Source organism: Rhinoraja longicauda, chromosome 3 (assembly GCF_053455715.1).
Source record: "Rhinoraja longicauda isolate Sanriku21f chromosome 3, sRhiLon1.1, whole genome shotgun sequence".
In the NCBI taxonomy this organism is placed as follows: domain Eukaryota; kingdom Metazoa; phylum Chordata; class Chondrichthyes; order Rajiformes; family Arhynchobatidae; genus Rhinoraja; species Rhinoraja longicauda.
This window is the reverse complement of record NC_135955.1, coordinates 20039279-20055990: the sequence shown is the minus strand read 5'-3', so window position 1 is coordinate 20055990 and position 16712 is coordinate 20039279. Positions and strand designations below refer to the sequence as shown.

Sequence of the window (16712 nt, the reverse complement as noted above, 5' to 3'; positions counted from 1 at the left end):
ACTGCAGGAGGGAGTGAGGGATAGTGCCAGAGGAAGAAAGCAAGAGATTCAGGAGAGGGAGACTGCAGGAGGGAGTATGCGAGGGACTGCGGAGGGAGGGAGTCCAGCTGAGGGGAGGGAGTAACAGTGGGAGAGCGCAGGATGGAGGGTGGGAGATCATAAGATGAAGTGAGGCTTTGGGACGTTACGTCTGAGGCCAAGAGAGGGAGACCGGGAGGGGGACTGCCGGAATTAGGAAGGGAATCTCTATGAGGAAGAAATTGAAAGAAAAAGTGGGGCAAGAGAGTGACACAGTCCAGGGAGCTCATCATTGTTTCACAGAAAGGTTATCGTGAATGTTACCTGCTCAACTAGCTTAAAGGGATCTGGAAATCTGAACTAAAAGCAGAGACATGTATCGTAAGTTTCTCTTAGTTCCTACCTGATCAAGGGGATTCCCTTTCCTCATGTCACAACACCCAGCCCTCTTCACAATTTAAAGTACGTTTGATATCTAAATTCCGAATTCTTATGCAAGTCATTGGTCTGAAATGTTGATTGTTTACACAGATGCTGCATGATTGGCTGATTATTTGCTTCATTCCTTGAGTTTGAAATTAGAGGCATGGTAACCATTCAGAACCAATTATTCTCAGAATTACGAGCAGGCTATGACCTTCTCGTTATCCTTTCAATTCATACCTGATCTCCCACCTCAGTATCCAACCTGCAAGAAGTTTGAAATCTCAATATTGTCTCCTCTTATTCCTCCAGATTTGAAAGAACACAGGCGTTCAAGTGTTTCAAAAGGCTCTGTGTTTTGGTTTCTACTTTGGATTTTTCTCTAGTTAATAGTTTGCATTTTAATATCTTTTTGTGTAAAAAGTAATCTCGGATACTATCAGTGACAATATGCCTTGTGTTAAGATTGCTTGTAGATGGAACAAAATGACTCTTTCAGTTTCAGTCTGAGAAAATGGACAAAGAGACTTCCTGAACTAATGGTCCCTGCCAATGAAAGCGGGTAAATTGCCCCATTGGTATAACTGCATTGGATTTTTTTTGATGTCTGTTTTTTTCTTCTTTATCGCATTTCAGTCAGAATCTTAACCAAAACATGGGTCCTCTTTGGAATAATGAGGGCTTTGTTAGGATTAACGCTGTACCTCATTCCCCAGATATTTATGAATAATATTTTTTCACAGGATTTGGAAACATGAATCTTTTAGCTGCATGCTCTGACTACATGGATTGTATTTGATGATAGATTGACAGAAAGGCTAGACAAACAGAGACAGACTTTGCCCGCATTGAACCAAAGTCTTCCCACAATGTCAATTCAAGATAAATGTCACTTTGGTTCACTCATTTTTCTGTGTTGAGAGCTAGAAATACAGACTCGCTGCAGAGTTTTGTTCCAGTTGAAAGATGTTGAGGATCATAACATCCATTTTCCCCAAGGGAAATGAAATTTTCCACAATTCAGCATTGATATTAAGGTCAATTATGTCTCAAATTGCAGTTGCAAAATATAAGCGTTCTCTGATCTACATTTCCTTCATAGCTACCATTTAAAAAAATAATTTGGAACTAGGGACCTCGGGAGTTTCTACAACTCAGTCTTACAACCCTTTTTATGATTCTTACAATACTGCCTGGAATACAAAGCACCACAAAGTCTAATTTCTGGAGACTAACGTCTTTACATTCATGATTTTGCTTTTGTAATAATAGTGGTTTATGCAACACTGTGGTGACAGCAAAGATGGAGTATTCATTAGAAAGCTGACACAGGTCTGATGGGCTGAACAGTCTCCATGTGTACCTCTAAAAGTCAACGAAAGCTTAACAACCATTACAGAGTTGTTCATGAGCTTTCCAAAGGTAAAAACTGCAGAAACCGGAAATGTGAATTAAAAACAGATAAAGGTGGAAAACTGGGTTTGTGGAGAAGCAAACAGAGTTAACATTTGAGGCCAGAACCTATGAGGAAAGTCAATGATTACATTTTTCTCTACTCAAATGTTACCTGGTGCGCTGAATAGGTTCAGCATTTTCTGTTCTTATTTTAGTCCGTCAAACTTTAATGGATCCGAAAAGGGAAATGAAGGTCAACAAGTTTTAAATTGCAATGTTGACATTATTTTTTCTTCTGCGGAAAGGCTCTTGTAGGTTGGAGGGTGGAAAATGTTATCCCATTATTTAAAAAAGGAGGGACAGAGAAAACAGGGAACTGAGGTGAAATTAGCCTACATTAGCTGTTGGCAAAATGCAAGAATCTATTTTAAGAATGTGATAAAAAAGACACGTTTTGCAACTATCAATGGATTAAGCAAAGTTAATGGGAATTTCGGAAAGAGGAATTGTTTGTTGCATCGAAGCCTCAAAGCAATTTGAACATGTTGAGCAAGTGGGCAAATGCCTGGCTGATTCAGCTTAACGTGAATACATGTGAAGTTATCCATTTCAGTACAAAAAACAGAAGAACAGAATGTGGATAAATGTGAGGTTATCCAGTTTGGTGGTAAGAACAGGAAGGCAGATGGTAAGAACAGGAAGGCAGATTATTATCTGAATGGTGTCAAGTTAGGAACAGGGGACGTACAACGAGATCTGGGTGTCCTAGTGCATCAGTCACTGAAAGTAAGCATGCAGTGAAAAAAGCTAATGGAATGTTGGCCTTCATAACAAGAGGAGTTGAGTATAGGAGCAAAGAGGTCCTTCTACAGTTGTACAGGGTCCTAGTGAGACCATACCTGGAGTACTGTGTGCAGTTTTGGTCTCCAAATTTGAGGAAGGATATTCTCACTATTGAGGGAGTGCAGCGTAGGTTCATGAGGTTAATTCCCGGAATGGCGGTACTGTCGTATGTTGAAAGACTGGAGCGACTGGGCTTGTATACGCTGGAATTTAGAAGGATAAGAGGAGAACTTATTGAAACATATAAGATTATTAAGGGATTGGACATGCTAGAGGCAGGAAACATGTTCCCGATGTTGGGGGAGTCCAGAACCAGGGGCCACAGTTTAAGAATAAGGGATAGGCCATTTAGAACGGAGATGAGGAAAATCTTTTTCACTCGGAGAGTTGTGAAGCTGTGGAATTCTCTGCCTCAGAAGGCAGTGGAGGCCAATTCATTGAATGCTTTCAAGAGAGAGTTAGATAGAGCTCTTAATGATAGCGGAGTCAAGGGATATGGGGAGAAGGCAGGAATGGGGTACTGATTGTGGATGATCAGTCATGATCACGGTGAATGACGGTGCTGGCTCGAATGGCCTACTCGTGCACCTATTGTCTATTGTCTATAACAGAGTTTTATTTAAATGGTGACAGATTGGGAAACGTTGATGTATAAAGTGACCTGTGTATCTTTGTTGACCAGTCACGGAAACCTTAAAGGTAAGACAGGCAGCTAAGGAGGCAAATGGTATTTTGATCATCATTCCAAGAGGTTTTGAATACAGAAATAATCATATCTTACTACAATTACATAGGGCCAAGATGACACCATGATGGTGCTAGAGCATGACGACTTTGCAAGCTCCAAACAAGGATCTACTACCATCCAATACAATTGTTCCATGCTTTTAAATCTCTTTTCTACCTGAAAATATAAAACCACATCCTGCACAGTGTGTCTTCCCCTTTGCTCTAGCTATTGTACGAATTTGAATTGACTGCATCTTTGTATGGTACATCTGATCTGTTTGGATAGCATGCAATAGTCATGATATTCCAAGAACTATTAGTGTCAGGAATGGTTCCAGAGGACTGGAAAATCGCAAATGTAACATTACTGTCTAAGAAGGGAGATTGGGTTGGAAGGAAGAAGGAATGGGTTAAGACATTTGGGATTGAGGTGAGGAGAAATTCCCCCACTCAGGAACGTTGAATCTGTAGAATTCACCACATAAGGTTGTGGAGGCCAAGTCACCAAATACAGAACACAGAACAGTGCAGCACAGCAATAGGCCTTTCGGCCCACTACATCTTTGCTGAACATAATGTCAAGACCAATGCTGATTTACTTGCAATAAATCCTTATCCCTCCATGCATGGCATATCCACATGCCTATTCAAAAATCTCTTAAATGCCACTATTGTATTATTTTTCTGTCCCGCTCTCTTTTTTTATTCTTGACAAATCCAACCTGTGAGCATAAGCGAACCTTAAAAAAGAATCATATTTTAACCAGACCAATAAATTTTGGCAGTTTCATACATCTATAATTGTGAGCACCGCCGATGTCATCTTGAGGCAGGAATGTGTTAATGAACGATATGAATGAATGAATACGTTTATTGGCCAAGTATGTGCATATACAAGGAATGTGCCTTGGTGCTCCGCTCACAAATGACAACACAAACATACAGTTAACAATTAAGAATAAAGCATAACCACATCAAAACAATAAGGATACAACATTACGGTCTAAACATGTGGGTGAAAATAAACCAGAGCAAAAAAGAGACCATATCTCTGGTTTCAGATTGCTCTCTTTGGAAAAAGCAAAACAAGCCATCAAAACAAGAATATCATTAAGAGAGTCTTGCCACTATAATCAGCTGGATAATGATTCTGGACGGAGAACTAAAGATCACGGAACCAAGCACAAACAAATCCAAAGTTTCTACCAATACTGCTCCAAACTGTCATGGTTCCAATGTAGGAAAGTGTTGCACAGAATAATAATAATGGGATGCAGAGACAGCTCTGTTCATGTGCTGTTGAATCACATTGGATAAGGGAATATGACTGCCAGAAGTAATGTTACAGACACATTGTAAAATGTGACTCAATGGGACTCAGCTCAAATTATCACAGGTTGGACAGCTGGAACAATTCAATACAATTGAAAGAATGGTTCTAAAATCTGAATAATCTTTCTTCTAAATAACTTTTTTCAATGTTAATTTTACCCATTCAATGCAGTTGTCCTGTCTTGTAGACAATAAAGTGATGTATTTTAAACCTAATACTAAATGAGCCCGAATGAATAACTAGTTTTAAGAGTTATAAAGGAGAATGACAGACACAAAATGCAGGAGTAACTCAGCGGGACAGGCAGCATCTCTGGAAAGAAGGAATGGGTGATGTTTTGGGTCAAGACCCTTCTTCAAATTGATGTCAGGGGAGTTATAAAGGAGAATAATGCATTCCCAAGAGTGCTCACGAGGTAGTAATTTCATTGAGGGTTTCAAGAGCAACCATAACCTGAGGACAAACACAATTACACTGCATGACTTAAGGCATTGATTCACCTCACTTACGCTTTCTTCCACATACATATCCACACCTCAGCTGTGAGCCTGGATGAGTGCCATGAGGCACAACCTGAACTGAAGCCCAGATCTGTGAACTTTCTACTTTCATTAATTTTGTTTAGAAGCAGAAACCTTAGCTTATTTCTCAGGTAAGTTCATAAGTCATAGGAGCAGAAGTAGGACATTCGGCCCATCAAGTCTAACTCTACCAGTCAATCATGGCTGATCTTTCTTTCCCTCTCAACGCCATTCTCCATCCTTCTCGTTTAACGCTTGACACCCTTCACCAATCAAGTATCCATCAATCTCCGCCTTAAAGACACCCAATGACGGTCTCCACAACCGTCGGTGGCAATAAATTCCACACATTCATCACCCTCTGGCTAAAGAAATTCCTCCTCATCTTCTCTCTAAAGTTGTCCTTTTATTCTGTGGCTATGCCCTCTGGTTTGAAAATCTCCCACGAGTGGAAACATCCACTATATCCCCGCCTTTCACTATTCAGTAAGTTTCAATGAGGTGTCCCCTCATCCTTCTAAACTCCAGCGAGTACAGGCCCAGTGTCGTCAAACGCTCATCATACATTAGCCCAATCATCCACAAGATCATTCTCATAAGCCTCCTCTGGACCCTCTCCAACACCAGCACTTCCTTTCTCAGATATGGGGCCGAAAGCTGCTCACTGTACTTCAAATGCAGTCTGACCTTAACCTTATAAAGCCTCAGCATTACATCTCTTTTATTTATATTCTATGTGTGGTCCAGCATCATGCCGCAAAGTTACAATGAATTCAAGGCTGCCATTAACTGGACAGAATAGCTACCCTGAACAGGAACCATTTGCATTTGTGATAATTGTGAATAAAGTACATACACTGTAATGATAGTGGAGTTACCTGGAAGGGCAGGGACTCAGCCTGCACACTTTAAGCAGCCGTGGGGGGCGAACCAAGATTCTGCACGAACTTTCATCTGCCCTCTCTCTCGTCTGTTTATTGAGGCAAATGACAATTGCCTCCTGAATACCTAGGAGCAAAAATAACATCAAACACCTTTTAGTAAAGACACCGCCAGAAATTCAAAGTTTTAATGACAATTGTACATGACTGAGGTCAAGATGATGGTCAATGATCTTCCAACCAAACATTCCTTCACATGCCGTAATCATCCTTTGAACAATATATTTCCAGCATGAATCTCTGAACAAATCCCTTCTCCTGATGATCTTTATTGCTTTACGCAAGCCTGCTTTATTTACATCCCTTGTTAAACAATGAAACCAATGTAATATGCTGAGCACAGAAGGCCAACTACACAACAACTTTTTAGCCATTGACACCTCTACTTCACCTACCCTGGCATGGTACCCAAGTGAATAAAATGGAATTCTTCAAATGTGAATCTGTGCAAAGGGACAACTATGTGATTGTTTATGATTTTTTTTGTTGCTATTCAGGTGCTGGATGCAATGATCATGCCATGAACTTCAAGCGGATTGAGCTGGGTTCCATTTAACAATTACTTCTTTTTCATAAATGTGCTTATGAAATACCAAATGTTTTGAAGAAAATTCACTTTTTGCTACTAAATTTCTGAATTTGCAAGTGGTCTCTGTTAACCCTAGAATTTTGCCCTGGATTTTTCGATTCAGAAGGAGCGGGAATTGCTGTAAAATTGCTAATGTTACTCCGTTGTTCAAGAAGGGAGCGAAGCAGAAGAGTGGAAACTATCGTAAGCCTGACTTCAGTGGTTGGTAAGATTTTAGAGTCCATTATAGAGGATGAGGTTTCTGAGTACTTAAGCCCCTGTCCCACTTAGGCGATTTTTTAGGTGACTACAGGTGACTAGGTTGCCACCACACGGTCGCCGGGGTGTCGCCTGTATGGTCGTGAGTAGTCTCCAAAGAGTCGTAGCGTTTTTCTGGTCGCCGCTGGATTTTGAAATGTTTAAAGATTTTCGGCGACTGTTGGTTTGACGCCAATGATCGTAGCCTGACATCTCCTGACGTAAGTGCTGTCGTAGGTTGTCGCCAGGTGAAGTAGGTTGTCGCTGGTGCTGACTTTGGTGAATTCCATTGGCGACTACCTACGTCAACCAACGTCAACCGGCGACAGGTACTGACGTCAAAACCTGAGGCAAAAATGACGTGAATTTACTTCAGTTCTCGCCAACAGGGTCGTAGCTTGTCACGGGTTGTAGGCGTAGGCTGACTTCAGTTGTTGTAGGTTGTCGCCTGTGTGGTCGTAGGTTGTCGTAGGCGCGGTCGTAGGTGGACGTCTTAAGTCTCGACGATTGGGTTGCTGGTTGTCGGTAGCTTGCCGTAGCTTGACGTCGACTAGGTGGTAGGTTGTCGTAGACATTGTCGTGGGGTGGGTCCAGTCGCCGTTTTTTCGGCGACCTGCTACGACTATGACAGTCGCCGGCAGTCGCCTAAAAAAATCACCTAAGTGGGACAGGCCCTTGATAAAATAGGTCGAAGTCAGCATGGTTTTGTGAGAGGGAGATCTTGCCTGACAAACCTGTTGGAATTCTTTGAGGAGTAAGTCGCAGGACAGACAAAGGAGAGTCAGTGGATGTCGTTTAGCTAGATTTTCAGAAAGCCTTTGAAATCGGAGGTGCAAAGGGACCTGGGAGTGCTGGTGCAGGATTCCCAAAAAGTTAATTTGCAAGTGGAATTGGTAGTAACGAAGGCAAATGCAATGCTAGCATTTATTTTGAGAGGACTAGAATATAAAAACAGGGATGTAATGCTGAGGCTTTATAAGGCACTGATCAGACCACGTTTGCAGTATTGTGAGCAGTTTAGGGCCCCATATCTGAGGAAGGATGTGCTAGTGTTGGAGAGGGTCAAGAGGAGGATTATGAGAATGATCCCGGAGATGATTGGGTTAACATATGATGAGCGTTTGATGGCATTGGGGCTGTATTCACTGGAGTTCAGAAGGACGAGGGGGGGATCTCATTGAAACCTAGTGAATAGCCTGGATAGAGTGGATGTGGAGGATCTTTGCATTAGTGGGAGAGTCTAGGACCAGAGGCCGTAGCCTCAGAATAAAAGGATGGAACTTCAGAAAGGAGATGAGGAGGAATTTCTTTAGTCAGAGGGTTGGGAATCTGTGGAATTCATTGCCACAGAAGGCTGGGGAGGCCGTCAATGGATATTTTTAAGGTGGAGATTGATAGGTTCTTGATTAGTATGGGTGTCAGGGGTTTTGGCGAGAAGGCAGGAGAATTGGTCTGAGAGGATAAGATAGAGCAACTATGATTAAATGTTGCAGTAGACTTGATGGGCCAAATGGCCTAATTCTGCTCCTATCAATTATGAACTTTTGAACTGTAGAAAAGATGATTTTGTTTGAATAATGGGAACTAGCACCTTTCTCTTTAAGACAGGCTGTGTTTCCATTCTGGATTTGCATCACATTAATTAGCTCCGGAAACAAAAGAGAATGAAGATAGACACAAATACTGGAGTACCTCATCAGGTCAGGCAGCATCTGAAGAAGGGTCTCGACCTGAAACGTCACCTATTCCTTTTTCTCCAGAGATGCTGCTTGTCCTGCTGAGTTACTCCAGCACTGAAACTATGTTCAGTGTAAACCAGCATCTGCAGTTCCTTCCTACACATAGACAAAGCTGAGATTGGTTCCCTTGGAGGGCGGAATGCTGAGGAGATATACAAAGTTATGAGGAGCATAGAGAGGGAGATTTTGGGAGAAACAATTTTCCTGTAATTATTTACAGAAAGGGATGGAACTTAGAGGGAATTTGAAAAAAAAAGTTTCACTCAGAGCTGGCTGAAGTCAGAAATGCACTGCCTGAGGGGGTAGTGGAAGCAGGGTCTCTATACACTGTTGAAGAAATATCTGGACGAGCACTTCAAACACAATGGCACAGAAGGCTAAGGGCTACGTGGTAGAAAGAATAATTACTACTGTTAAATACTTGATGTTCGGTCCAGACGGGATAGGCCGAAGGATCTGTTTCTCTGATGGATGTCAATAATTCCTTGACCACTTTAAAGAAAAACTAGAGTTTAAACATGAATGCTGCAGAAATCAAGGAAATATTTGTATTATTTCTCATAGAAACACAGATACTGTGGCAGCAGCAAGAATAGGCCACTCAAGTCACAGTCTGTTCCATTATTCACTGTCATGGTGGCTAATCACCTATCTCTGCACCCTATTCCTACTGTGACCTTTGTGCATAGAAATCTATCTGCCTCCTCTTTAAATATATTCAGTAAACTTGTCCTCCACGGCCTTCATTATGGTGAACACATGCTGGGAGTACATAGCAAATAGGATGAGTGTGTAATGCACAGGGGTTGTGTGCAGCACAGAGGGGGATGTTTAATTGTCAGAATGTACAGAGCAGCAGGATAACAACTATCCACGGCACATATTTAAGCCCTGATGATTTATGCTCCAAGGGAACGAACTTGAACTGCAGTAGGATAAAGACCAATGTAAAGTCAGAATAAAACTAACACTATCAATGATCAATAAAGGGCATATATTGTTATGATACATAGATAAATACATTTCAAAGATAAAGGTTTTATTTTTATTGAGAAATAAGTGAAATCAATTTAGGCCTGCACACATTATAAAGTTAAAGAGTTGATTTTACTAACATACAAAGATCTACAATTCATTTGTCCAATCATCCTGCCACAGTTACGCAGGGCTTTGGTGAAAGCACACCTTGAGTATATTGTGCATGACGGACTCTATACCTATGAAAGGACGTACTTACCATGGAGGGAGTCATAAGACTTATAGAGTCATAGAATGATACAGTGTGGAAACAGGCCCTTCAGCCCAACTTGCCCACACTGGCCAACATGTCCCACCTGCCCGTGTTTGGTCCATATCCCTCCAAACCTGTCCTTTCCATGTACCTGTCCAACTGTTCCCTGCTTCAACTATCTTTTTTTTCTCTCTTATTTATTATACAGTGTACAGTATTTACAGTGTACTATGTTTCCATATTCTGTTGTGCTGCTGCAAGAACTGCAAGTCAGAATTTCATTGTTCTATCTGGGACATATGACAATAAAACACTCTTGACTCTTGAACTATCTCCTCTGGCAGCTTGTTCCATACACCCACCACCCTCTGTGTGAAAAGGTTACCCCTCAGATTCCTATTAAATATTTTCCCCTTCACCTTAAACCTATGTCCTCTGGTCCTCGATTCACCTACTTTGGGCAAGAGACTCAGTGCAGTGAAGGTTCACCAAAGTGATTCCGGTGAAGGCAGAACAGTTGTATGAAGATTGACTGGATCAACTAGGCTTACATTCACTGCAGTTAAAACTGGGAGGGGATTGCATTGAAACTTACAAAATTCGGAGAGAGTACGACTCACTATTGGAATGATGTTTCCCCTGTCAGGGGGAGCCTACAATCAGTCTTTGTCTATGGGATTGGATATTTCGGACTGCAATGAGAAATTCTTCACTCAGTGGTGGTGAACCTGTGTAATCTTTCAGCTACAAGAGTGTGGTAGAAGCTGAGTTGCTGAATATATTTAAGGAGAAGGTAGATCGGTCTCCATACACAAAAGACATTTAGGTACAGGGAACGAGAGCAAGAAAATCCTATTGAGATGGATGATCAGCCACCATAATGTTGAAAGTGGAGCAGGCTCTAAGACATGAATAGCTACTCCTGCTCATGTATTCTGTGATTTGATGAGAACAAATACAAAATATTTGCTTAATTTCTGTGCCAATTTCCTATTCCCCATTACATTTTCACCAGTTTCAGCCTGTGGGGGACTCACTAAACTTTAGCTAACCTTTGCCTTGTCACATATCGGGGGAATATCCAATAACCCTGCTGTTAAGCTTTTCTCCTTTTTCCTACTCTTTCCCTTTCTTCACTAATATTTTTGTGCTCCTTTGCTAAGTTGCGAAATCCTCATGCTTTCTGCTCTTGTTGGCAACATTAAAAGCCTTTGCCTCTCATCTATTGCTATCTTTAACTTTCCTTGGCATCCTTTCCCTGCAGTGGAACAAAAGCCAGGAGCACATTCAACCATTAGAATGTAGTGGAATGAAAGGTTATGGGGAACGGGCAGGAATACCAAGGATATAGACCTCACTGGAAACACTAATGCTTATTATTCATCTCAATTTGTACCTTGCAATGAGCAGACAATTAACAGTCAGTTACAATAATAAGACTGGAATTATAAATGGTTTAAAGGCAGTGCAGCAAATAGGGCTCTGATGTCCGAAAGGAAACATGAGATTTGGGGCTCCATATGAAGGGGAGCACGGGAAATGTGGCCTTTCTATATTAAAGGAAGTACAGGAACTGGGGTGCCAGTGTGTTAAACGCAGTACGGGAACTGGGGTCCTGGTGTGTTATATGGCGTACCGGAAACCGGCACTCAGTGCGTTAAATAGAACACAGGAACCAGGGCCCCAGTGTTTTAAGGAGCACAGGAATCGGGGTCCTGGTGTGTTAAAAGTTAGATAGGAACTAGGGTCTTGTGTGTCAAATGGAGTACAGGAACAAGGGTCCCGTGTGTCAAATGGAGTGTGTTAAATTGAGCACTCGGGGATCCGGTGTGTTAAAAGTAGCACAGAAAGCAATGTTAAATGGAGCATAAGTGCTATTAGCTGATATAGTCAATTAGAGATATTGTATTTTGTTGTAGTTGAGATGGTTTCTTTTGTTGTTTTAGCTAATATAAAATGAATGCTTATTATCAGTGGAAAGCAGTAAGATCGATGCTTGTAGCGGAAATGTTATCCTTGGGAACAGAATGCGTTTGTCCCTTTACGAATGATAAGGAGTATACAGAATAGGGGCTCTTGTCATATCATATCATATCATATCATATCATATATATACAGCGCGGAAACAGGCCTTTTCGGCCCACCAAGTCCGCGCCGCCCAGCGATCCCCGCACATTAACACTATCCTACACTCACTAGGGACAATTTTTTTACATTTACCCAGTCAATTAACCTACATATCTGTACGTCTTTGTCCTCTCCCACTACTCTGTCTGACTGTGTGAGTGCACTAGTCTGAAAAGATCCTCACGGGAAGAACCCCTTGGTGGAATAAATCTGATGTGCTAATCCAGTATTACGTGTGATTATTCAGACTGAAGGTAAAGAACTTGATTTAACATTTGCACCACGGTCCCAATGCATTATAACGAAAGCAGGAATCAAGGACCTGGTGTGTTAATAGGAGCACAGGTACCAGGCCACCAGTGCGTTAAAGGGAGGTCAGGAGCCGGGGTGTTAAAGGAACTGCGGTAACCAACACACGTGCTGTGTGTTGAAGGGACTCCGTGAACCAGGGCCCTGGTGTGTTAATAAACAATAGACAATAGACAATAGGTGCAGGAGGAGGCCATTCGGCCCTTCGAGCCAGCACCGCCATTCAATGTGATCATGGCTGATCATTCTCAATCAGTACCCCATTTCTGCCTTCTCCCCATACCCCCTGACTCCGCTATCCTTAAGAGCTTTATCTAGCTCTCTCTTGAATGCATTCAAAGAATTGGCCTCCACTGCCTTCTGAGGCAGTGAATTCCACAGATTCACAACTCTCTGACTGAAAAAGTTTTTCCTCATCTCAGTTCTAAATGGCCTACCCCTTATTCTTAAACTGTGGCCCCTTGTTCTGGACTCCCCCAACATTGGGAACACGTTTCCTGCCTCTAACGTGTCCAACCCCTTAATAATCTTATACGTTTCGATAAGATCTCCTCTCATCCTTCTAAATTCCAGTGTATACAAGCCTAGTCGCTCCAGTCTTTCAACATACGACAGTCCCGCCATTCCGGGAATTAACCTAGTAAACTTACGCTGCACGCCCTCAATTGCAAGAATATCCTTCCTCAAATTTGGAGACCAAAACTGCACACAGTACTCCAGGTGCGGTCTCACTAGGGCCCTGTACATCTGCAGGGTGTTAAAGGAATTGCGATAACCAACACATGTGCTGTGTGTTAAAGGCAGTGCAGGAACCGGAGCCCTGGAGGAACTGGGACTGTGGTGCGTGAAAGGGATTGCAGGAAGTCAACAGTTGATTTCTAATGCTTTCTGCAGATCAAAGGGGTAGCTATGGACTCCAGCTGTGGTTGACTGCATGGAATAGTTCTTGTTCCAAGCTGATTCCTCTCCCCTCCCTATTCTGTGCAGTCCCAATTCTTTCTCAGCTCCATCGATGACTGCATGCTGCCTGAAGTACTGATGCAGAGCTCGTCAATTTCATCACCTTTGTCACCCAGCTTCCACCCTGCCCTCAAATTCCCCTGGGTTATCTCCGACATTTCTTGTCCTGTTCTGGATCTCATGGTCGCCATGTCAGAAGACAAACTTGCCACTGCCACCTTCTATAAATCCACTGACTCTCACAGATATCTGAACTATATCCCCGCCCACACTACCTCCTATAAAAATGCCACCCTTGTTTCACAAGTTCTCCATGTCCGCTACATCTGTTCTTATACATAAGACCTACTCTGAGGCTTCCGAGATGCTCTCCTTCTTCCTAAAATCTGTCTTCCTCTCTGACATGGTTGATGGAGAGTCCACGTGCAATTCCTCCATTTTTCACGACCCCACCAGGGTTTTGTTTGAACAGACAGATTCATTATTGTACACGAGGTCAAACCTACAGTTGCCAGTGTTAGCACCACAGTTCATTATGAACGGAGCCCCACTGTAGCTTGTTTCCACTCTTCCGGTGGCTGGTGAGTCCAGGACTATGGGCACCAGTACCTCACGAATCTTCACACTATTCCCTGTCACATGCTGATATTAATACGATTTAAACTTCAGGGATTTTATTTGTTTTAATCTCTTTTAGCTTGCCCAAGTTCCAATCTCATTTGTCTCAGATTTGTGAGTGTTTTTAGGGGCAGGGCACAACTTAAATTAATACTTTAAGTAATGATGCAGAATATTCAGCACCTTATGCTCACTGGCAGCTTCGAGCAATTAAAAAATGAAAACTGATGTTCTTATGGTCTTTTTGCAACTGTGGTACTGAACTGCTAGATTTTGCCTTTCAGAGGTTCTAAACTGCCTTCCATTGCATAAATTCTTACATCTACAATGTTTGGGCTTCTGAAATAAAAACAGAAAATGCTGGAGAAATTCAGTAGGTCATCTGATCTGCTGAGAGGGCTAAAAGTGGTTTAAATTTCACCCTGGTCAGGTTATTTGGCAATTATAGCCTTGTCCACTCTTCTACTGGAGCAATAGACCAGCCTTGAATGGCTTACTTTTGCCTTTGCGTGCGTGTCATTCTAGATCATCCAGATTTTCAGTAGAGTCACAGCGTCATAGAGTGACACAGTGGGGAAACAGGCCCTTCGGCCCAACTTGCCCACTTCAACCAACATGTCCCAGTTACACTAGTATCACCTGCCTGCGTTTGGTCCATATCCCTCCAAACCTGTCCTATCCATGTACCTGTCTAACTGTTTCTTTGTTTCTTAAATATTGGGATAGTCCCAGCTTCAACTACCTCCTCTGGAAGCTTGTTCCATACACCCACTTTTGTGTAAAAAGGTTACCCCTCAGATTCCTATTAAATCTTTTCCCCTTCACCCTGAACCTATGTCCTCTGGTCCTCGATTCCCCCACTCTGGGCAAGAGATTCTGTGCATCTACCCGATCACAGTTCTTTGGGCCTCGGTACTGCTGGGCTTCCTCAGTTGACATCAGGCTGATTGTTGTCACGCAATCACATGGTCTAGCGTAAATGGCCCTTGTCCCGACTTTGCTTTTGGAATTTTGCCCAGGGTAATCTCCATGCAATTTAACTCCTCCCTCAGGATTACACCTTTCCCAGCTGCCCTTGACATTTCCATCAACACCAACATCATCCTTTCCTGTTTTTCCCCAGTATTGAACATTCAATTAAGCTCATTCCTTTCCCGATGTTTAACTATTTTTTTGATGTTTTCTTTACATTGTAGGTATTTACTGTCACAACTGCCTGAGTACTGTCACATTGTTTCTCACACACCCAACAAATATCTCTTAGTGCTGTCTTATTCCAGGGGTCTTGCACAACTCATGCTACCGCCATCTGAGCAAAATGTTTTCTGATCTTTTTTTACCTAGGTCAGAATCTCCTGGCTGGAGTATGGGAGCAACAAATGGCCAGGAAGACATACGCTGTATTGTTGTGGAGAGGTAGTCTTCCACATTTGTGGTGAGACATCAATGCGTGGAGTCCTGCCTGACCTTGGCTGGGGAAGCACAGAGCTTGGGTTTTGGGCCCTCCAGTTTACCAGCAGGGAAACTGTGTTCTGTCCCGTGTTGAGTGATACAACGGGAAAGTAACAACTCAAAGAGAACACAGCAGCACAGTGGTGCAGTGATGGAGATGCTACCTTACGACGCCAGTGACTCGGGTTCGATCCTGACTACGGGTGCTGTCTGAATGGAATTTGTATGTTCTCCCTGTGATCGCATGGATTTTCTCCGGGTGCTCCGGTTTCCTCCCACACTCCAAAGATGTGCAGGTTTGTAGGTTAATTGGCTCAGGTAAAAATGTAATTTGTCCCTCGTGTGCAGGATAGTGCTAGTGTACAGGGTGATCGCTGGTCGGCTTGGACCCGGTGGGCCGAAGACCCTGTTTCCATGCTGTATCTCTAAAGTCCAAAGTATTGAAGGAACCACAGCAGCTGAAGACTCGAGGGCCTCTAGAAAAATCCAACAATTCTTTGCATCACTTAGAACTGCACCTTTACAAGGATTATGCCATCTGTTCTGAGAAAGGCCAGTGGTATTTAATTTCGTAACTTTCTAGTGTAAACATTGCACCCGTGGGGAGGCTAAAGATCCCGGGCACACTCCCTATGTAAAGAGGGACTACAAACATCAGTGGTTTTCAGGACAAAAACTCTAATTGTTTTTGGCGATGTGATGAAATTGAAGCGATCCTAAACCCCGAGTGGAGGCCAAGTGCACAACCCATGCCTCCTGAATTGTACATTCTGGAGGTCACAGCTTGCTTACTTGGTTTCAGTGTCTGTCTCTGGAGACATTGCAAGCACAAACTTGCATGGTAATGTGCTTGTATTAACACCACAGCCCTGAGACGATTTACTGGACTACTAATGAGTGAGTTGCTGCATGAGGAAAGTTCAGCTGCTGGAATCTGGAAGAGCGAGAGGGGACCTAATCGAAACATACAAGATCCTGAGGGTCTTGATAAGGAGAGAATGCTTTCTCTTGTGGGAGAATCTAGAACTAAGGGCCACTGTTTAAAATTTAAAAAAATAAAAGCTTGCCCATTTAAGACAGAAATGACGCATTTACCTCTCAGAGAGCTGTGAATTGTTGGAACTCTCCTGTTCAGGGGCTGTTGAATTATTTTACGGACGAGGGTATAGATTCATGGAGTTCTACAGCACAGAGGGGGCCCTTCATCCCACTGCATCCATCACAGCTGTTTTGTCCATTTATACTGT

The 16712-nt window shown here is 42.7% G+C and overlaps 1 protein-coding gene across 1 annotated transcript in view; it reads right to left on the bottom strand.

Annotated features, from left to right (window-relative positions):
• The window catches only part of LOC144589925 (ADAMTS-like protein 1), a 431785-nt gene that overhangs the window by 68379 nt on the left and 346694 nt on the right, over nt 1–16712 (bottom strand). Inside the window, exon 16 of the mRNA XM_078394882.1 lies at nt 6141–6270. Coding sequence (XP_078251008.1) covers nt 6141–6270 — 130 coding nt within the window. The remainder of the gene's footprint in view (nt 1–6140; nt 6271–16712) is intronic.